The sequence below is a fragment of the Pinus tabuliformis genome, chromosome 8 (genome assembly GCF_031772625.1).
Source record: "Pinus tabuliformis cultivar Carrire ecotype Pingquan chromosome 8, CPIR1, whole genome shotgun sequence".
In the NCBI taxonomy this organism is placed as follows: Eukaryota; Viridiplantae; Streptophyta; class Pinopsida; order Pinales; family Pinaceae; genus Pinus; species Pinus tabuliformis.
In genome coordinates, this window is record NC_142294.1 from 984,934,671 (window position 1) to 984,951,274 (window position 16,604).

The 16,604-nt window shown below is 37.8% G+C and overlaps 1 protein-coding gene across 1 annotated transcript in view; it reads right to left on the bottom strand.

The window, feature by feature from the left end:
- Positions 1 to 8,000: 8,000 nt before the first annotated feature.
- LOC149238718 (amino-terminal glutamine amidohydrolase) overlaps positions 8,001 to 16,604 on the bottom strand; it is a 328,784-nt gene continuing 320,180 nt past the window's right edge. Inside the window, exon 6 of the mRNA XM_089367029.1 lies at positions 8,001 to 8,388. Within this exon, the coding sequence (XP_089223155.1) occupies positions 8,234 to 8,388 (155 nt within the window). The 3' untranslated portion in view covers positions 8,001 to 8,233. The remainder of the gene's footprint in view (positions 8,389 to 16,604) is intronic.

A 16,604-nucleotide genomic window follows, 5' to 3' on the forward strand; every position in this document is an offset into this window, starting at 1 on the left:
CCACAGTTCCTTATACACCTGCATTTTTATCTTTGCCTACGACCCTCAAACCCTCGCTGCCATATCTCTTTGCCTGCATTTTCCTCACCACTGCCAACCGCACAACCTTCCTCCCTCCATGCATTCTACTGCATTCGACATTGCTCTTCCTTTGCTGCCTAAACTTCCATATTCCAGTGCCCTATTCTCACTGTTCGTCAAGCACCCTTCCTCCCGCATCCAACTCTCTTCTGCTCTTTCTACAGCTCCCTCCTCCTCCCGTCGGCCTGTCCACAACCCTCAAACCCTTGTTCATTGCCTTCTTCTGCATGTGGCCATCGACCCTCCAACCTGCAAACAAGCTCCATCATCTCCCTTCCACGCAGACCAACCTCGCTCAAGCTCGAAATCGCTCTTGACATAATCCTGCATACACAAACATAACAAAGCACATTCAACTTTTCTTTTCATTTTTTTGTATTGTTATGAATTAGGTTAGATTTTTATTTTTGGGTTTGGTTAATTTCATTTTACTTCAAAGATTCAATTTTTTTTGTTTGGGCTGTTGTTTTTTTCCAATTTTTTTATTTATTTTTTATTTTATTTTATTTTGTTTTACATTTTTTCCATTTTTTTATGACATTGATTTTGATTTTTTTATTTTCATTTGAAAAACATTAAAAACATAAAAATTTCTAAAATTTAGAAAATCTAAAAAATAAAAAAAATAAAAATTAGTGACTTTGTGATTGAGAATGAAATAAACTAAAGGGGGATTTGTGCTTTTACATTAAAAAAAAAAAATTAATGTGGCATATGGCCTATTAAAAATTTAATTTATTAACCCTTTGATTTAATTTGATTTCTTCATTTACCACATTAAAATTATTGCCTAAGGAATAATTAAAATTCTAATTTAAAATTCCTTGGTGTTTTTGGTGATCAAATGCAATTTTTGTATTTCTCTATTGTCAAGTGCGATTAATGTTTTAGAAATTATTTTGGCGATAGGAGAAAGATAATTAATTCTAGATATAAGTTATTGAAGAAAATCATTTTTAATTTAGAATCATTGTTTAGCATTTAATTTTCATAAGTCTTCATGGAACTTAATTGCTAAATATATTGCAGTTTTGAGCATTCACACCTAATTGTACATGATCGTTGCTTTGCCACATATATAAATTACTTAGGATATCATGTTTCTGTTCAGTCTATGGTTAATCGAATACTAAGGCGCTTATCTATAATCATTTCTTTCATGTGGTTGTGTCTTGTGTTTAATCTATTCATCTCAATTGACCAAGATTTGTTTTAAATTCATCAGGTTGTCCATCTTCAGGTCTCTTAGAGCTTGTGTTCCACAAGCTATCCTTATTCATTCACCTTAGGGACTACGCCCCTTGATTTGTCTAGGAGAGAGTCTAAACAAAGTGAGTAAGGATTAAAGTGACAACCCTTACTTTGAGCGTTGTCGTGGTGCCTAGACACTTTGTGCGACAACAAGGGCGATAGAAAAAATCTAGTTGCACATGGAGATCTCACAATAGCATTTACACATGGCACTTAGCTAATTTCTCAACCAAAACTCTTCATAGGCATTAAAACCAGTATCTTCACAAGATTCTTATCTCTATCAAGTTCTTTTTATGCACATTATGGATACCTATTCTTTCCCAACACTAGGACTTTGTTTTCCCCTCTTCTTGCAGTAACAAAATCTACAGACACCCTCTACTGGAATTCCATTTCCTATGCACATTTAACACTAAAAATCCCAAAATATGATTGTACTAATCCCATGCTCTCATAAGTCGGGGATATGTCTCTCTCACCCATATCTTACATGTATTCAATGATACAATTCCCAAATGGGTGTACTTAGTTGATGCTTCAATAACTAAGTGATATGGCTCTTCCAGCAACCTCACACATGCATTCAAACACTAGTACATATGGCATACTTTTTGATACATGAGCATCTAGCCTAGGGTTACATGTCTACCAGGGGAGTTGGTTACCTAAGTTAGGATTTAATTATTTAATGTATTTTCCTATAATTTTAAGATAAAATAATAATTATTGTAATTAAGAGAAAGTTCAAGAGTATTTTGGAAGAGTTGAGAGATTTAAGGGTTAGCTAGATCTTATTTAGAGATAAGGGATTAGGTGAGAGTTTTTTTGGATCATGAGAGATATTGTGTGACTTTGTTTGGAATCTAGAACCTACTTTGGGTTCAAATCCACTTGTATAAATTTAGGTGAGTCCATGAGGCATGTAAGTGAATAAGAGAGAGGAATGAGAGGTCAATTATTAGGTGTTATGAATATAATTCATAACAAGTAAATAAATAAAATAAATGTAAATATTAAATAATCAAACACTGATTATGTTAAATAGTCATTAGTTAAGTGGAAAGGCATGTATTTTTAGACATGCCTAGTCATGAAAAGTTACCTGCTTAGGTATAAAAGCAGGGCCTCATTGTAACATTCATCATCACTTGTACAATTTTATATATAATAAATTATTATTACAAATACCTCGTGTATTTTTACATTCAAGCCTACAAGCTATTAGATTTTATGATTTAGTGGTATCAGAGCTATGGCGCACAATATGATCATGCGAGTCTTTGAACCTTGTTCGCCGCACAATGTGCTATTACGTTCATGTCCTGAATGCATTGAGTAGTTAAGTAAAATTCAAGAAGCATTTCAACGTTTAGAAAAATCATTTGCAAAAGTTAAAGAATGTCAAAAGGAAATCGATAATAAGGAAAATGATCTCGATAATGATTCTGATGAAGCTGATATAAATCAAGAAGATTATAATGTTGAAAATCTAGATAAAGTTGATCTTGATGTGGATGAGAATGATATAAATCAAGACGATGATCCAAATGAAAATGATGTTGATGAAGATTATGTATATCAAGATAATGATCCATATGTCATTGATGATGAAGGGGAAGATATCAAAATTGTTGATTTGGAGGGAGACAAAGAATATGTGAATATAAATGATACAGACACAAATAGTGAGAATGAGGAAGCTGGAAATGATATGGAAATGGAAGTCAATGATGAAGTTCATGTACTGTTAGGGCCTGCAAGGCCGCCCTAGGAGCGCTGCGTTTTCTTTTGTACTGTCACAGGGGCCGTGTGGCTTTCGCTTATCATAGCCAAAGCATCCACGTGATGAGACCATTCATAGGCTCACCCACAGCCCGACCCCATCCGATGTGTCGCTACGAGTGTACCGTTGTGTCATCGAATACACAGTCAATAACTTGTCGTGTGTACACAATCACATACAATCAATACCTGTTTCATCTAACACTGTTGCCCGAAGCTGACTAACCCTTTAAATTTGTCCACGTTGTCAAGCATTGTGACCAGAAATCAAAGGGCGGATATGGATTCGATATGCTGGTTGCCTAATACAACAAATTATATACATTGAGACGACAAACACTAAGTGAAAGAAATCCACAGCATTAAAGCTTTGAGGACAAAGCTTCTAAAGGAAGAGGCTATGTTATGAATATAATTCATAACAAGTAAATAAGTAAAATAAATGTAAATATTAAATAATCAAACACTGATTATGTTAAATAGTCATTAGTTAAGTGGAAAGGCATGTCTTTTAGACATGAAAGGTCACCTACTTAGGTATAAAATCAAGACCTCATTATAACATTCATCATCACTTGTATAATTTTACATATAATAAATTATTATTACAAATACCACTTGTGTATTTTTACATTCAAGCCTACACGCTATCAAATTTTATGCTTCAGTGGAATCAGAGCCATGTCGCACAATATAATCATGCAGGCTTTTGAACGTTGTTCGCCGCACAATGTGCCATTACGTTCATGTCTTGAATGCGTTGAGCAGTTTAGTAAAATTCAAGAAGCATTTCAACGTTCAGAAAAATCGCACATGACGTGCATGGTGTAATGGTAGGGGCGGATGGCTGTTGCACCCCCCACCCAAGTTCGAGTCCTGCAGAGGCGATTGATGTTGTATGTTGGAATAATGTTGTATGTTGGAAAAATGTAAAGGTCCCGCACTAGCCTACAAAAAAAAAAAAACGTTCAGGAAAATCATTTGTAGAAGTTAAAGAATATCGAAAGGAAATTGATAATAAGGAAAATGATCTAGATAATGATTTTGATGAAGCTGAAATAGATCAAGAAGATTATAATGTTGAAAATCCAAACGAAGTTGATCTTGATGTGGATGAGAATGATATAAATCAGGATGATGTTCCAAACGAAAATGATGTCAATGAAGATTATGTAGATCAAGATAATGATCCAGACGTCATTGATGGTGAAGGGGAAGATATCAAAATTGTTGATTTGGAGGGAGACAGAATCTGTGGATATAAATGATATGGACACATATAGTGAGAATGAGGAACCTGGAAATGATATGGAAACTGGAAATGATATGGAAATGAAAGTTAATGATTAAGTTCATGTAAAAATGGCTTATGATGAACATGAGAAAAAAGAACAATATCATAATGATCCAATTGATGACAAAAAAGTTGAAACGATCGATCCTAGCTATCATCACCCACGTTTCAAGGCAGCTCAATATAGTGTAGAGGTTGTCAATCTCCATGCTAAGAGACCAAAGGAAAAGGTAGAAGAAAAAAGAGAGCGCATCAAAAGAGAGAAAAAGGATTAAAAGCCTACAAAGGCAGTTCAACTTGGCATTCCCCATGAGAAGACATCAAAGAAAGGTTGTTAAAATAAGAATAAAAAAGAAACGAACAAATTTGGTATCAAATTGAATAAAAGGTTAGGTGACCTTCATGTCTGCTGCAATTCCATTAAGCCGCATACGGTCAAACAAAAACCACAATAGGTGGAGATTATTAACGAAGGTGATGCAGATACAGGCAACACAGTTTTAATTGTAAAAAACCTTCACTACATCACAATCCTAAAAGACTGCGGAGTGAAGCGGCTCCGGCACATGATCGACCACTTCATAAACTCTGTGGATCTCTGTAACCTGGGCAATGCTTACTTCGCATTGGGCAACAATCTGGAAAGCTATGTCGCTGTCCAAATTCTGGCGACCATGGTGGCACACTATGTCACACTCCTTGTCGCTTTCGAGGTCGACATCATTACATTCAAAGTATTGAAGAACTTCATCGAGAGAGCCGACACAAGCTGCAAGAAGACAGGGTTGGCTCTACGAGCACTCAAAGACCTCTGCGCTGTTTCGAAGAACATAGAGTGTGTGATGATGTGTGGTTCTGTGGAAGCTCTGGTAGACACACATGTGAATGAGGAACGATTTGTACAACGTTAGGGTTGTTAGGGCCTGCGAGGCCGCTCTAGGAGCGTTGCGTTTCGTTTTGTACTGTCACAAGGGCCATGTGGATTTCGCTTCCCATAGCCAAAGTGTCCACATGATGAGACCATTCATAGCCTCACCCACAGCTCGACCTCGTCCGCTGTGTCACTGCGAGTGGAATTTTGTGTCATCGAATACACCGTCAACAACTTGCCGTGTGTACACAGTCGCATACACAATCAACAACCTGTTTCGTCTAACACTCAGTTGCCCGAAGCCGACGAACCCTTAAAAATTTTCCATGCTATCAAGCATCGTGGCCGGGAGCCAAAGGGTGGATATGGATTCGATATGCGGGTTTCCTGATACAACAGATTATATATATCGAGACAACAAACACTAAGTGAAGGAAATCCATGACATTAAAGCTTTGAGGACAAAGCTTCCAAAGGAAGGGGCTATGTTATTAATATAATTCATAACAAATAAATAAATAAAATAAATGTAAATATTAAATAATCAAATAGTCATTAGTTAAGTGGAAAGCATGTCTAAAAGACGTGCCTAATCATGGAAGGTCACCTGCTTAGGTATAAAAGCAGAGCCTCATTATAACATCCATCATCACTTGTACAATTTTATATATAGTAAATTATTATTACAAATACCTCTTGTGTATTTTTACATTCAAGCCTACAATCTATCAGTTTTTATGCTTCATTAGGCTAATAGTTCTCTTATAAATATTTTATTTATTAATGCATTATTTATGATATTTTATATGCATATGTATTGTATGGATTTCAGTTTTATGTTGAGTGTTAATTATTAATTTGCAGGACCTATGGTTTGTGATATCACTTTCTTATGTCTTTCCAAACAATTGTTCAATGAATATGCATAATTTTTCTAATGAACCCAATTAAGAGTGTTCATCAAAAATATTTTGTCACACCATATATCATTGTATCTTTTTGTTGTATGTTCAATGCACAAAACTTCCACATGGCATTTATAGATTGATTTAATCACATCAAACTTTTGATGAACCTTTCCTTAAACACTTTGATGAAAACATTTAGCTTTCATGTATTGAACTAAAAAACCTTCCACATGACATTTTTTGGGCGAGTTTGATCCACCATTGTTATGCCCATAGAGACTTTGCATGGTTTTAGGGAACCGGTGATTTCACCATACAAAAATGGTGTGTTTCCATTAATGTCCCAACCACCTCAATAATACTTCGCCTAGACTACACCTCACAAATCAACACTTGCTTTAAAACATCTTAGATAAGTTATATAGAGGAATATCAAACTTAATCTAAAACAAATGGTATATTTGTCCTCCACAATACATCTAAATACATGTGCAATCATAAATTATTTACAACAATATCTTCATCTTGATATGTTTTATAGCATCATCACATACCACATGTAAATCATCACATAAGAGTAAACTACCTATGTGTGATGAGTGGTCTACAACCTTACTCCACACACACACATATTGAGACCCAAATCGAGTTGTTGTACACATTGAAAATTACAATTATATATTGTGGGTTTTAATGTTTACAACTCAGTTTGGGTCTTGAACAAAGTCACCCACTGGCACCAAAAACACCAAAATTGCAATACCAAATTACCACCCTAGGTCACTACTACCCAACTCCTCCACACAACATAGGTCATGCACTGAAAAGTAACTTCAGGTCATCCAAATAGACCCTTCAACTCACCTTCTAACCACCCTGGTTAGAAGAGTAATTACACACCCAAGAAACACCCCCAAACTCAAGTTTGTCTCCCTTCAACTGGATGTAGTACAACTCCCCTTCGTCTCGCTCCTGTTTTGTGGTTGTGTGTTGTTCTTCTATTTTTTTGGTTGTTTCCATTCAAATATCATCTATCACACATATACGAGTTGATCGAATATCAAGAGGTGTGGCCCTTGGAATTCCATTTGACCATTGTGGTATTTTGTCTCCCAAATTGACCCTTCATATAGTTCCTCCATCCCACAACTTGTCTCACACACATGCTCCATATGTCGACTCTTTCATGTTTTCTCATCGTCACTCCCACCATTCAATCACGTGAGCTCTATATATCCATATCCATATCCATATCCGTATCCAGGTCTAAATCTTGGTAACTTAAGAATAAACAAATTCCCATTTTGTAACTTCAAGTAAATCTAGGAGGTATGCTAATTTGGTGATGACCTTGCACTGAGCAAGTTTGCATATGCCAAAATAAAATGCAGGATTCCATTTAGAACAAGATATCAATTTATAAGCATACAACTCTAGAGAAGCAGATCTGTAAGAAAATGTAAATTTAGTGGTGGAAGATTACACGAGAAAAAAATGTGGAATTACAATTCCAACTTTTCATATTGTAGGGCCTATGAACAGCAATTTTAACACCCAATCCTCTCTCAGGAATGAAAGTTGGTAACCAGTGATAACAAGTTATGACGAAAAGTAGCTTTGTTCCACCTAATTTTCCTTGGAAAGAACTAAGAATCCTATGCGGAATTTTCACCTACGATTCTAGATTTTTCTAGTTAACTGGGCTTTCACCTTCATAGAAAAAGTGCAATGCCAAGCCAGCGACTAGCTAAAATTTGAAAAATAGAATGTTTGAAATCATCTCAGCAAAGAGTCTGGTCCAAAACAGAAATGCAAGAAATATTTATTTCCATTTTATAATTTGAGAATACAAGGTCCGGAGAGATCAAAGACAACGGTATGAGGAAAGACCCTGGCCATATGGCAAAGGAAACCACAGACCCTATTTTTCAGTCTCCTGAACAGCAAGCACTTTTGTTTCTCATGTGGCTCCAAACTTGAAAAATAAAAACTATGTTGATATAAACTCCTAGAATGGAAATAGTGAACACCATATGTTGATTTTTAAACAGCTTTGATAAAGAATTCTTCTAACTTTCTTTCATCTACAACAATCCCATATTGTAGCTGTGAAAAATCAGTCATTGCTCCTTCCAATTTTGAGCTAACATTTTCTTCAGTCATTGAAATGAACACATCCAGATTATGCACAGTGCCATCTGCAGGGACAAAAGCATGGAATTAAAATGGACAGTATAAACTATTACCAAAATATACAGTTTGTCGAACTCTGTGAGGTGTTAAATATGATCCCTTAACACCTAGAGTGATGGCATAACCCAAATTCTTAGACTAACTGCCCATTGAGTTCCTGAGAATAATACTATTTTTTGCACTCTCAGAGTCTTTGTCAACTAGAAGGCACAATACTGGAAGAAGAAAAAATGCAGATAGAACATAAAAATCCGATAAGCTGCTGCATGATGTATAGCATGTTGAATGATGAATCGTTTATTTGCAATGTAGAATTCAAATGCCTAAAGTGTGGTAGCGGTGGTAGTATATTTCCTCCTCTTCATAATTGTATAAACTAGCACATATAAAGCCTAAGCTTTACGTTTGCATTTTATCTTTGTGAAAATACCTCATACAATCACATTAATATATTTACATCATCAAAGAAAAACAAAATACAGGGGTATATACAATGATATTTACATCATTTTCCTTAATGCTACAAGAACAGAAATAAAATTCAAATAGGCACTAGGCTCTAACAATTTGGCATCCTTGATAAGAAAAACCCTTTTTTCCAAAGGCTGCATAGGTACCTCCTCTCTTCACATATTACAATTGGCAGACACAGCTAACCTAATTCTGAAAACAATATTTGCACCAAAGCTTCCGAAGGACAAACAGGAGAAATTCTCAAACAGTGCCAAATGCACTTGGGAGAATAGCGATCTACAGACCTCGAATCACCAAACAGGGCTGTGTACTAATGCAATATCCCCTGAAGAACCATTGCATGCTTTGACTATAAATGACACCAACAAGTCCTAACAAACAGACAATCCCATAACAGATGCTTGACCGTTTCTGAATGGTGGCAAGGCAGAGACCATTTGAGAGGCTCCTTTTAGACAGCTGAGTCTTGGATGGAGGGCCCTAATAAATTACCAGCCATGCAAACACATGAAGTTTATAGGACACTCATACTACCCACACAATGTAACCTCTGAATCCACCGGCCCTCAACATCAAAAGACGCCCATCATGCATTAAGTACAAAGACAAGCTGATGACACATCCAAGGACCAAAATGGGGTACAACTTACACAAGTTATAGTGACACAATGTGCACCCAAAACCCCACTCCCAATTATGCCAAATGGGTTTGAGCATATCAATATTCATCTTTAGCTTATTTTCCTATGGGATGACACCAACTATCTCCATGATGGTGGGTCGATCAATGGAGGATGGGGCATACTCACAACTAAAGATCTGTAGGTTTTAACCCTCTACAAAAATTATCTGCAAACGAATTCTTAAAAAACAGAAAATATACAATGGCAAGAAACACAAAACAAATGCACAGAGATTTTCCCTTGGATCCCAAAACTGGGACTACTAGATTGATTTGCATTATATTCCTGTCAATGTTATAATATATATATATACATGTCGAAGCATTCATAAACCCTGGATTAGAACATAACCGTAGTTTCTTTGACCGGATCTACAAAATACAATGGGTAGAAAAACGTCATGCCCAAAACCATGTGCGAAACCCATGCACAAAACCATAGGTAGGTCCGCCCACCTAATATAGGGTCCAAAAATAAAATTCCTGGGGCACTGCCTTGAACCCCCCCTTTAACCCCCTGCTTAGCGCGTTAGGCTAGTCATGGAAAAAATATAACACACACCCAATATTCTCCCACTTGTTTTCTTTCCACACAGGGGATCACAGGAGAGCTTAGTCATTGGTTCAACCCTGCAACGCCCATTGTTTCAACTTTCTCTCTCTACACTAAGAAAACTTTTGAGTGCTCACAGACTTTGTCAATGCATCTGCAGCATTCTTCAGAGTGTCCACCTTTACCAGCAACACCTTTTTGTCCTCAACTATATCCCTCGCAAAGTGATACTGAACATCAATGTGGTTTGTCTTTGAATGATACACAGGATTCTTTGTCAAGAAAATTGCACTTTGGTTGTCATAGTCTATCCTTATAGCTCACTATACTAACCCCATACTTGAACACAATCTCTGCAACCAAACTGCTTCCTTGCTTGCATGAGTGGCTGCCATGTATTCTGCCTCTGTAGTCAAAAGTGCCACTACAAACTGTCTCTTTCTTATCCAACTAACTGCACATCCAAATAGGTTAAACACATACCCACTTGTAGATCTTCTCTAATCCAAATCTCCGGCCCAGTGTGCATCAATAAAGCCACGGATGTCCAAAACTCTATCCAATCCTAGTCTTCCTTGGTAGCACAAACTATAATCACTAGTGCCATGCAAATACCTGAAAACCCGTTTCATTGTTGTCCAATGCTCCTTCCCTGGTTTGACATAAACCTATTCAATACTCCCATTGCATGTGCAATGCCTGGTCTAGTATAGACCATTGCATACATCAGGCTACCGACTGCACTTGCATATGGAACATGGGACATGTCCTCTTCCTCTTCTTTCGTCTTGGGAAACTGTTTAACAAATAACTTTACACCTACAGGAATAAGAACCTTCACTAGTTTACAATCTTGCATATTAAACCTCTGCAGTATCATCTCAACATACTTCCTCTGGTTTAACTAGAACTTCCTCTTAGATTGCAGCACCAAGATCCTTCATGTCGAATTTGGAGGATAATTGGGTCTTCAAATCCTAGATAATTTCTTTGTGATTTCCAATTAACAACATATCATCCACATACATGACCAAATAAATAACACGGTCACCAATTAATTTAAAATACACACAGTGATCCGCTTTGCTTCTGGTGAAGTCAAGTCCTCGTATAAATGTATCAAATTTCTGATACCACATCATTGGTGACTGTTTTAACCCATACAAAGTCTTTTTTTAACCTAAATATCATTTCTTTCTTTCTCTTCACTGCAAAGCCTTCAGGTTGCTTCATGTAGATCTCTTCTTCCAGATCCCCGTGACAAAATGTTGTCTTCACATCCATCTGTTCTATCTCAAAATCAAAAGCAACAACAATAGATAAAAATAATCTAATAGAAACTACCTTCGCAATAGGAGAAAAAATATCACCAAAATCAATTCCCGACATCTGGGAATAACCTTTTGCTTCCAATCGAGCTTTATGTCTCTCCACCTCGCCTTTTGCATTCATCTTCTTCTTAAACACCCATTTGCTTCCAATGGGTTTCCTTCCAGCTGGCAACTCCACCAGATCCCAAGCCTAATTTTTGTTCAAAGATGCCATTTCATCAACCATGGCCTCTTTCCAGAGTTTTCCATCCTTTGAATCTACCTCCCTGACAGTTCTAGGATTATCATTAGTAATAGATAAAGCAAAAATTTGAACAAAAATGGACTATACCTTTCTGGTTGCCTTCTTTCTCGAACTGATCTTCTCATAGTTGGAGTTTGTGGCTCTTCTGATTCCTCTTCTGTTGTAGAGTCTAATTCTTCCTCCTTTAGCTTAAACTCTATCTTCTCAGGTTCCTTTAGTAGGACTTCATGTTTAATAACATCTTTCACCTCTATAAACACCACATCTTCGCTATACACAACCTTCCTTGTTTCTGGGTTTCAAAGCTTATAACCTTTTAAACCATCCTTATACCCAATAGAGAGATACCTTTCAAATTCACTATCCAACTTGGTTCATTTCTCCTTTGGAACATGTAGATATGCATCACAACGAAATACTCTCGGAAGCGAAAGAGAGAGTTTCTTACCAATCCATACCTCTTGTGGAGTCTTACCATCCAACGCTGATAAAGGTGATCTATTAACTAGGTAACATGTAGTTTCCACCGCCTCTTCCCAAAATTCCTGTCCTAACCTAACACCACTGAGCATGCTTCTTTCCTTTTCCATCAATGTCCTGTTCATTCTTTCTGCAACTTTGTTTTGTTGAGGTGTGTATGGACTCTGGAGTATTCTTTTGCCTTGCTATACCACACTTCTTACATAACTCTTCAAATTCCTTCTTGTAGAACTCTCCACCATTATCTGTCCTCAACACCTTTATCTTCTTCTCTGGTTTTCCACCAGAGCCTTAAATTCTTTAAACCTGTCAAAGACTTCAGATTTTTTCCTGAGAAAATATATCCATATATTCCTTGAAAAGTCATATATAAATGATTCATAATACATAGACTTACCCAGTGATGGAACCGACACATGTCCAAACACATCACTGTGCACAAACTCTAATATCCCTTTCGCCTTCTTAGCACCAAAGGGGAAACTCACCCGATTTTGCTTCCCATATACACAATGTTCACAGAAATCGAAATCTAGAGAGAAATTAGACATACCTTCTACCATACCATTACCATGAAGTATTCGAAGGCCCTTCTCTCCATTATGTCCAAGCCTTTGATGCCATAGCATGATCTTTTCTCCAGAGACCAATAGATTTTTTACTCCACTTTCAGGAACCACAAAACTGTTGCACCCATCAATAACAATACTACTCATAATCTTGTACAGAGTTCCAACTCGAATTCCCCGCATCAATACCAATGCTCCTCAAACCATCTAACATGTATCTTTCTCAAACATTGTTTTTACACCTGCATCATCCATCTTGCTTACATAAATCATATTTTTGACCAATGATGGAATATGCAGAACACTCGGAAGTGTTCTAATCCTTCCACCTTGCAACTTCAACTTGACTTTTCTGAGTCTAACGATTCTAGCCTTCCTGTCATCCCCTAAGAAGACACTACCACCATCATAATTTCTCAAACTTGCAGAACCACTCCTTGTGAGGAGTGAAGTGAAAAGATACACATGAGTCAATCAGCCATGCATCATGATCTACATGTGTACCTGAAGAAGAAGCCCAGTACATATCCCCACCTTCATCTGAGGTGGTTTTCGCCATTGCAGAAGGAGCATCATCAGATCCCTTTCCTTTCTCAGGAGCTTTAGATATATAGTCCTTTTTGAAGTGCCCTTTCTTTTCGGATTTTCAGCACACCTTTACAGGTTTTCTTGGATATTTAGATCTCCCAGTCGAGGACTTATTTTTGTTTCTGTTCTGGGACTGTCCTCTTACATACAAGGCATCTCCATTCTCACTCTCCATATTTTTCCGTCTCATCTCATCTGACAGCAAGGATGAGACTATTTCATCAAACTTCAAGGTATTTGTATTCCTACCTATTGCAACATCCAAACTATCCCACGAATCTGGTAGAGAACACAGGAAACTGATGCACTTATCTTCGTCTGAAATTTTAATATCAACAAATAAAAACTGGCTTACCAAAGTATTAACGACGTTCAGATGCTCTGTCACAGAGTCTCCATCCTTCATCCTCAGGTTATACATCTTTTTCCGTAGGAACAATTTATTCACCAGAGACTTAGATTGGTACAAAGCCTATGCCGTAGCTTCCCCTGATACATTCAACAATACTGAATCTAAGATACACAATCGTATTGTGCTCATTGCTTTCTGATCCAACTTCGCCCAGTGTTCAACTGACATTGCCGTTGGTTTAGTACCCGGATCTACTGCGATCCACTGATATTTATCCACCAACAGATCCTTCATCTTGAGTTTCCACAACTCAAAACTTTGACCATTAAATTTCTCGATCTCTATCTTTCCACTGCTCGCCATCTTTTCTTGCAAGAATCAATCCTGTAGATCTCCCACTAAACAGGGTCTACCACAGGCCCGAGAAAAAACCCTCAGCAACAAAGGCATCCCCATGGAGCCAAAACAACTCTAATACCAAATGTAAGTTTTATCCCTGTACAGAAATTACCTACAACCGAATTCTTAAAAATTAAAAAATATACAATGGTGAGAAACACAAAATAATACACAACGATTTTCCCCTGGATCCCAAAACTGGGACTACCAAATTGATTTTGCATTATATTCCTTTCAATATTACAATACATATATATACATGTCGAAGCATTCATAAACCCCAATCCATTAACCCTGAATTAGAACATAACTATAGTTCCCTTGATCGGATGTACAAACTACCATAGGCAGAAAAACATCATACCCAAAACCATGTGCGAAACCCATGAACAAAACCATAGGTATGTCCGCCCACCTAATATAGGGTTCAAAAAAAAAATTCCCGGGGCGCTGCCCCGAACCCCATGCAGGGGCGAAGGGGGGACTTCTGCCCCCGATTCGCGCATGAGGCTAGTTGTGGAAAGAATATAACACACACCCAACAAGATCAACCTCTCTAAGTACATGCATCTACATACTACAAATTCCTCCATAAATATATCCCCTTTCTACTCAATCATCATGCATAAAAACATGGGAGATCAACCGTGCAAGTGTCTTAAATATTCCAACTCCAAATCACCCTCTTGGCCAAATCCCACCCTGCACAACTGCGAACCATATGCCACCAGACCAAACCTACCACCTTCCTCCTTGCAAACAATACACTCCTGAAAACAAAAGTGTTTGCTATATGAAAATGTTGGGGCCCATAATAATATCATATAATCCAAAAGACCCCCAAATCCTGTCAAAACACTTGGTTGTGTGCAATACATGCCTCAACGAACCATACCATGGAGAAGACCCCACCAAACATTGAACCACCTATTTAGTTGCAAGAATGCTCTGATGTGTAACCACATCTATCAATCCAAGGCCCCCCTCATCCACAAGCATGATACAAACATCCCAAGTCACCATTGGAAGGCCCCAAGCAATTTATCACTTCATCACATTTGGGATGTTCATTGAGAGTTCCTTTAACTTTGATAGGTGTGATATGAATGGATACTCTCGGGAACAAGTGGCTATATAAGACAAGGTAGTGCTCAACCAAAAATTGGCTATTTTATTGCTTTACATCCTTTGTCATTCTTTTGCATTTTAATATCTGGCCCATGATTTTTCTTTCCTTACATTTGCATCAACCTTGGGTATTTCCAACCACCCCTTCTCATAGGATGTCAACAATGAAAAAATATAAGTGACTGATAAAAACTAATCAAAAGATGGGATAACAAAATTAGGGGAATGATGACAAGTGTTAAGTATGAATAACATGGAGTGTTGCCATCATCAAAGCCTATTTGTGCCCCTCCTAGACAATGAAAGAAAGACCCTAAGGTCACACTGGTCTAGGCACAAATGATAACAGCCAAGGCGAGGTAAGGGAACAAGAACACAACCAATGGCTATTTATAATCCAATTTCAAATTGTGACCCATACTAGAATGTTTTAAACATTAATGAAAGCACTTGAATGCAAAAATGATTGATGTACCTCACAATAGATGACTCACCTCCATCATATAAGTAGGCTAGATCAATGAGTTTACTAACTGAAAAATGGTAAGGCATCTAACGTTGGCTACCTATGGATCATGGTAAGGGTTGTTGGTTGCAAGTCGCGTCCTAGGAGAAACGTTTTCTCCTAGGGTTTCCTCTACATATGGATGAGTGACAAGCCCACTAGGTAGTTGGTACCCATTAATGATGGGACCACAAGTAGTTGATTTTTTTCCATTAAAAATCTATTTAAAGAGATATGTCATGTCCCTTCTCAAAAACATTAGTCACAGGGTGCAGCTACACATTTTTGGCACAATTTTGACTTAGGAAGAGGGCCTCACACTTAGACTTAGGAACTATGGGACAATTTCAACTTTATTTAGTAGCTAGTGGAATGTGGGGGCCACCCACATGGGAATTCAGACTTTGGCCATTCGATGTGCTTGGAGGGAAATCGAACGGGTGGATGGAGGGGTCCACATGAGGCCAAGGAGGCCCAAGGTAATAAAAGGAGGATCAACCCTCATTTTCGACCATCTTCTACATTTGCAAACAAACACTCACTTGTATGCTTAGCTGCTTAGCAAGTCTACTGGTTGTTTAGCCATGAATCTCTCACGCGAGAGATTCAACCTCTACTTTGGAGGACCATCCGTGCCCGTCCTAGGGACGCTGTTCTAACAGGAGTTTCAGAGAATCAGGGACAACAACACACTTTAGCCATCAACGCAGAGAGGGAACTGCCAGAGGAGTTGGAGGTCAACAAGGGGATTCATTGCTTGTTGGGAGATCTGGGAGTTGAGGAGGCAACATAGAGAAGGCATTTTCACTGCAATTTGTAGGCAGCTAGACCAACACAGCAGTCAATTGAATTCCTGGATAGAGGGATTGCACAGAGGCCATCCAGCGGCAAATTCATGGGACTTTGGGAGCCATTT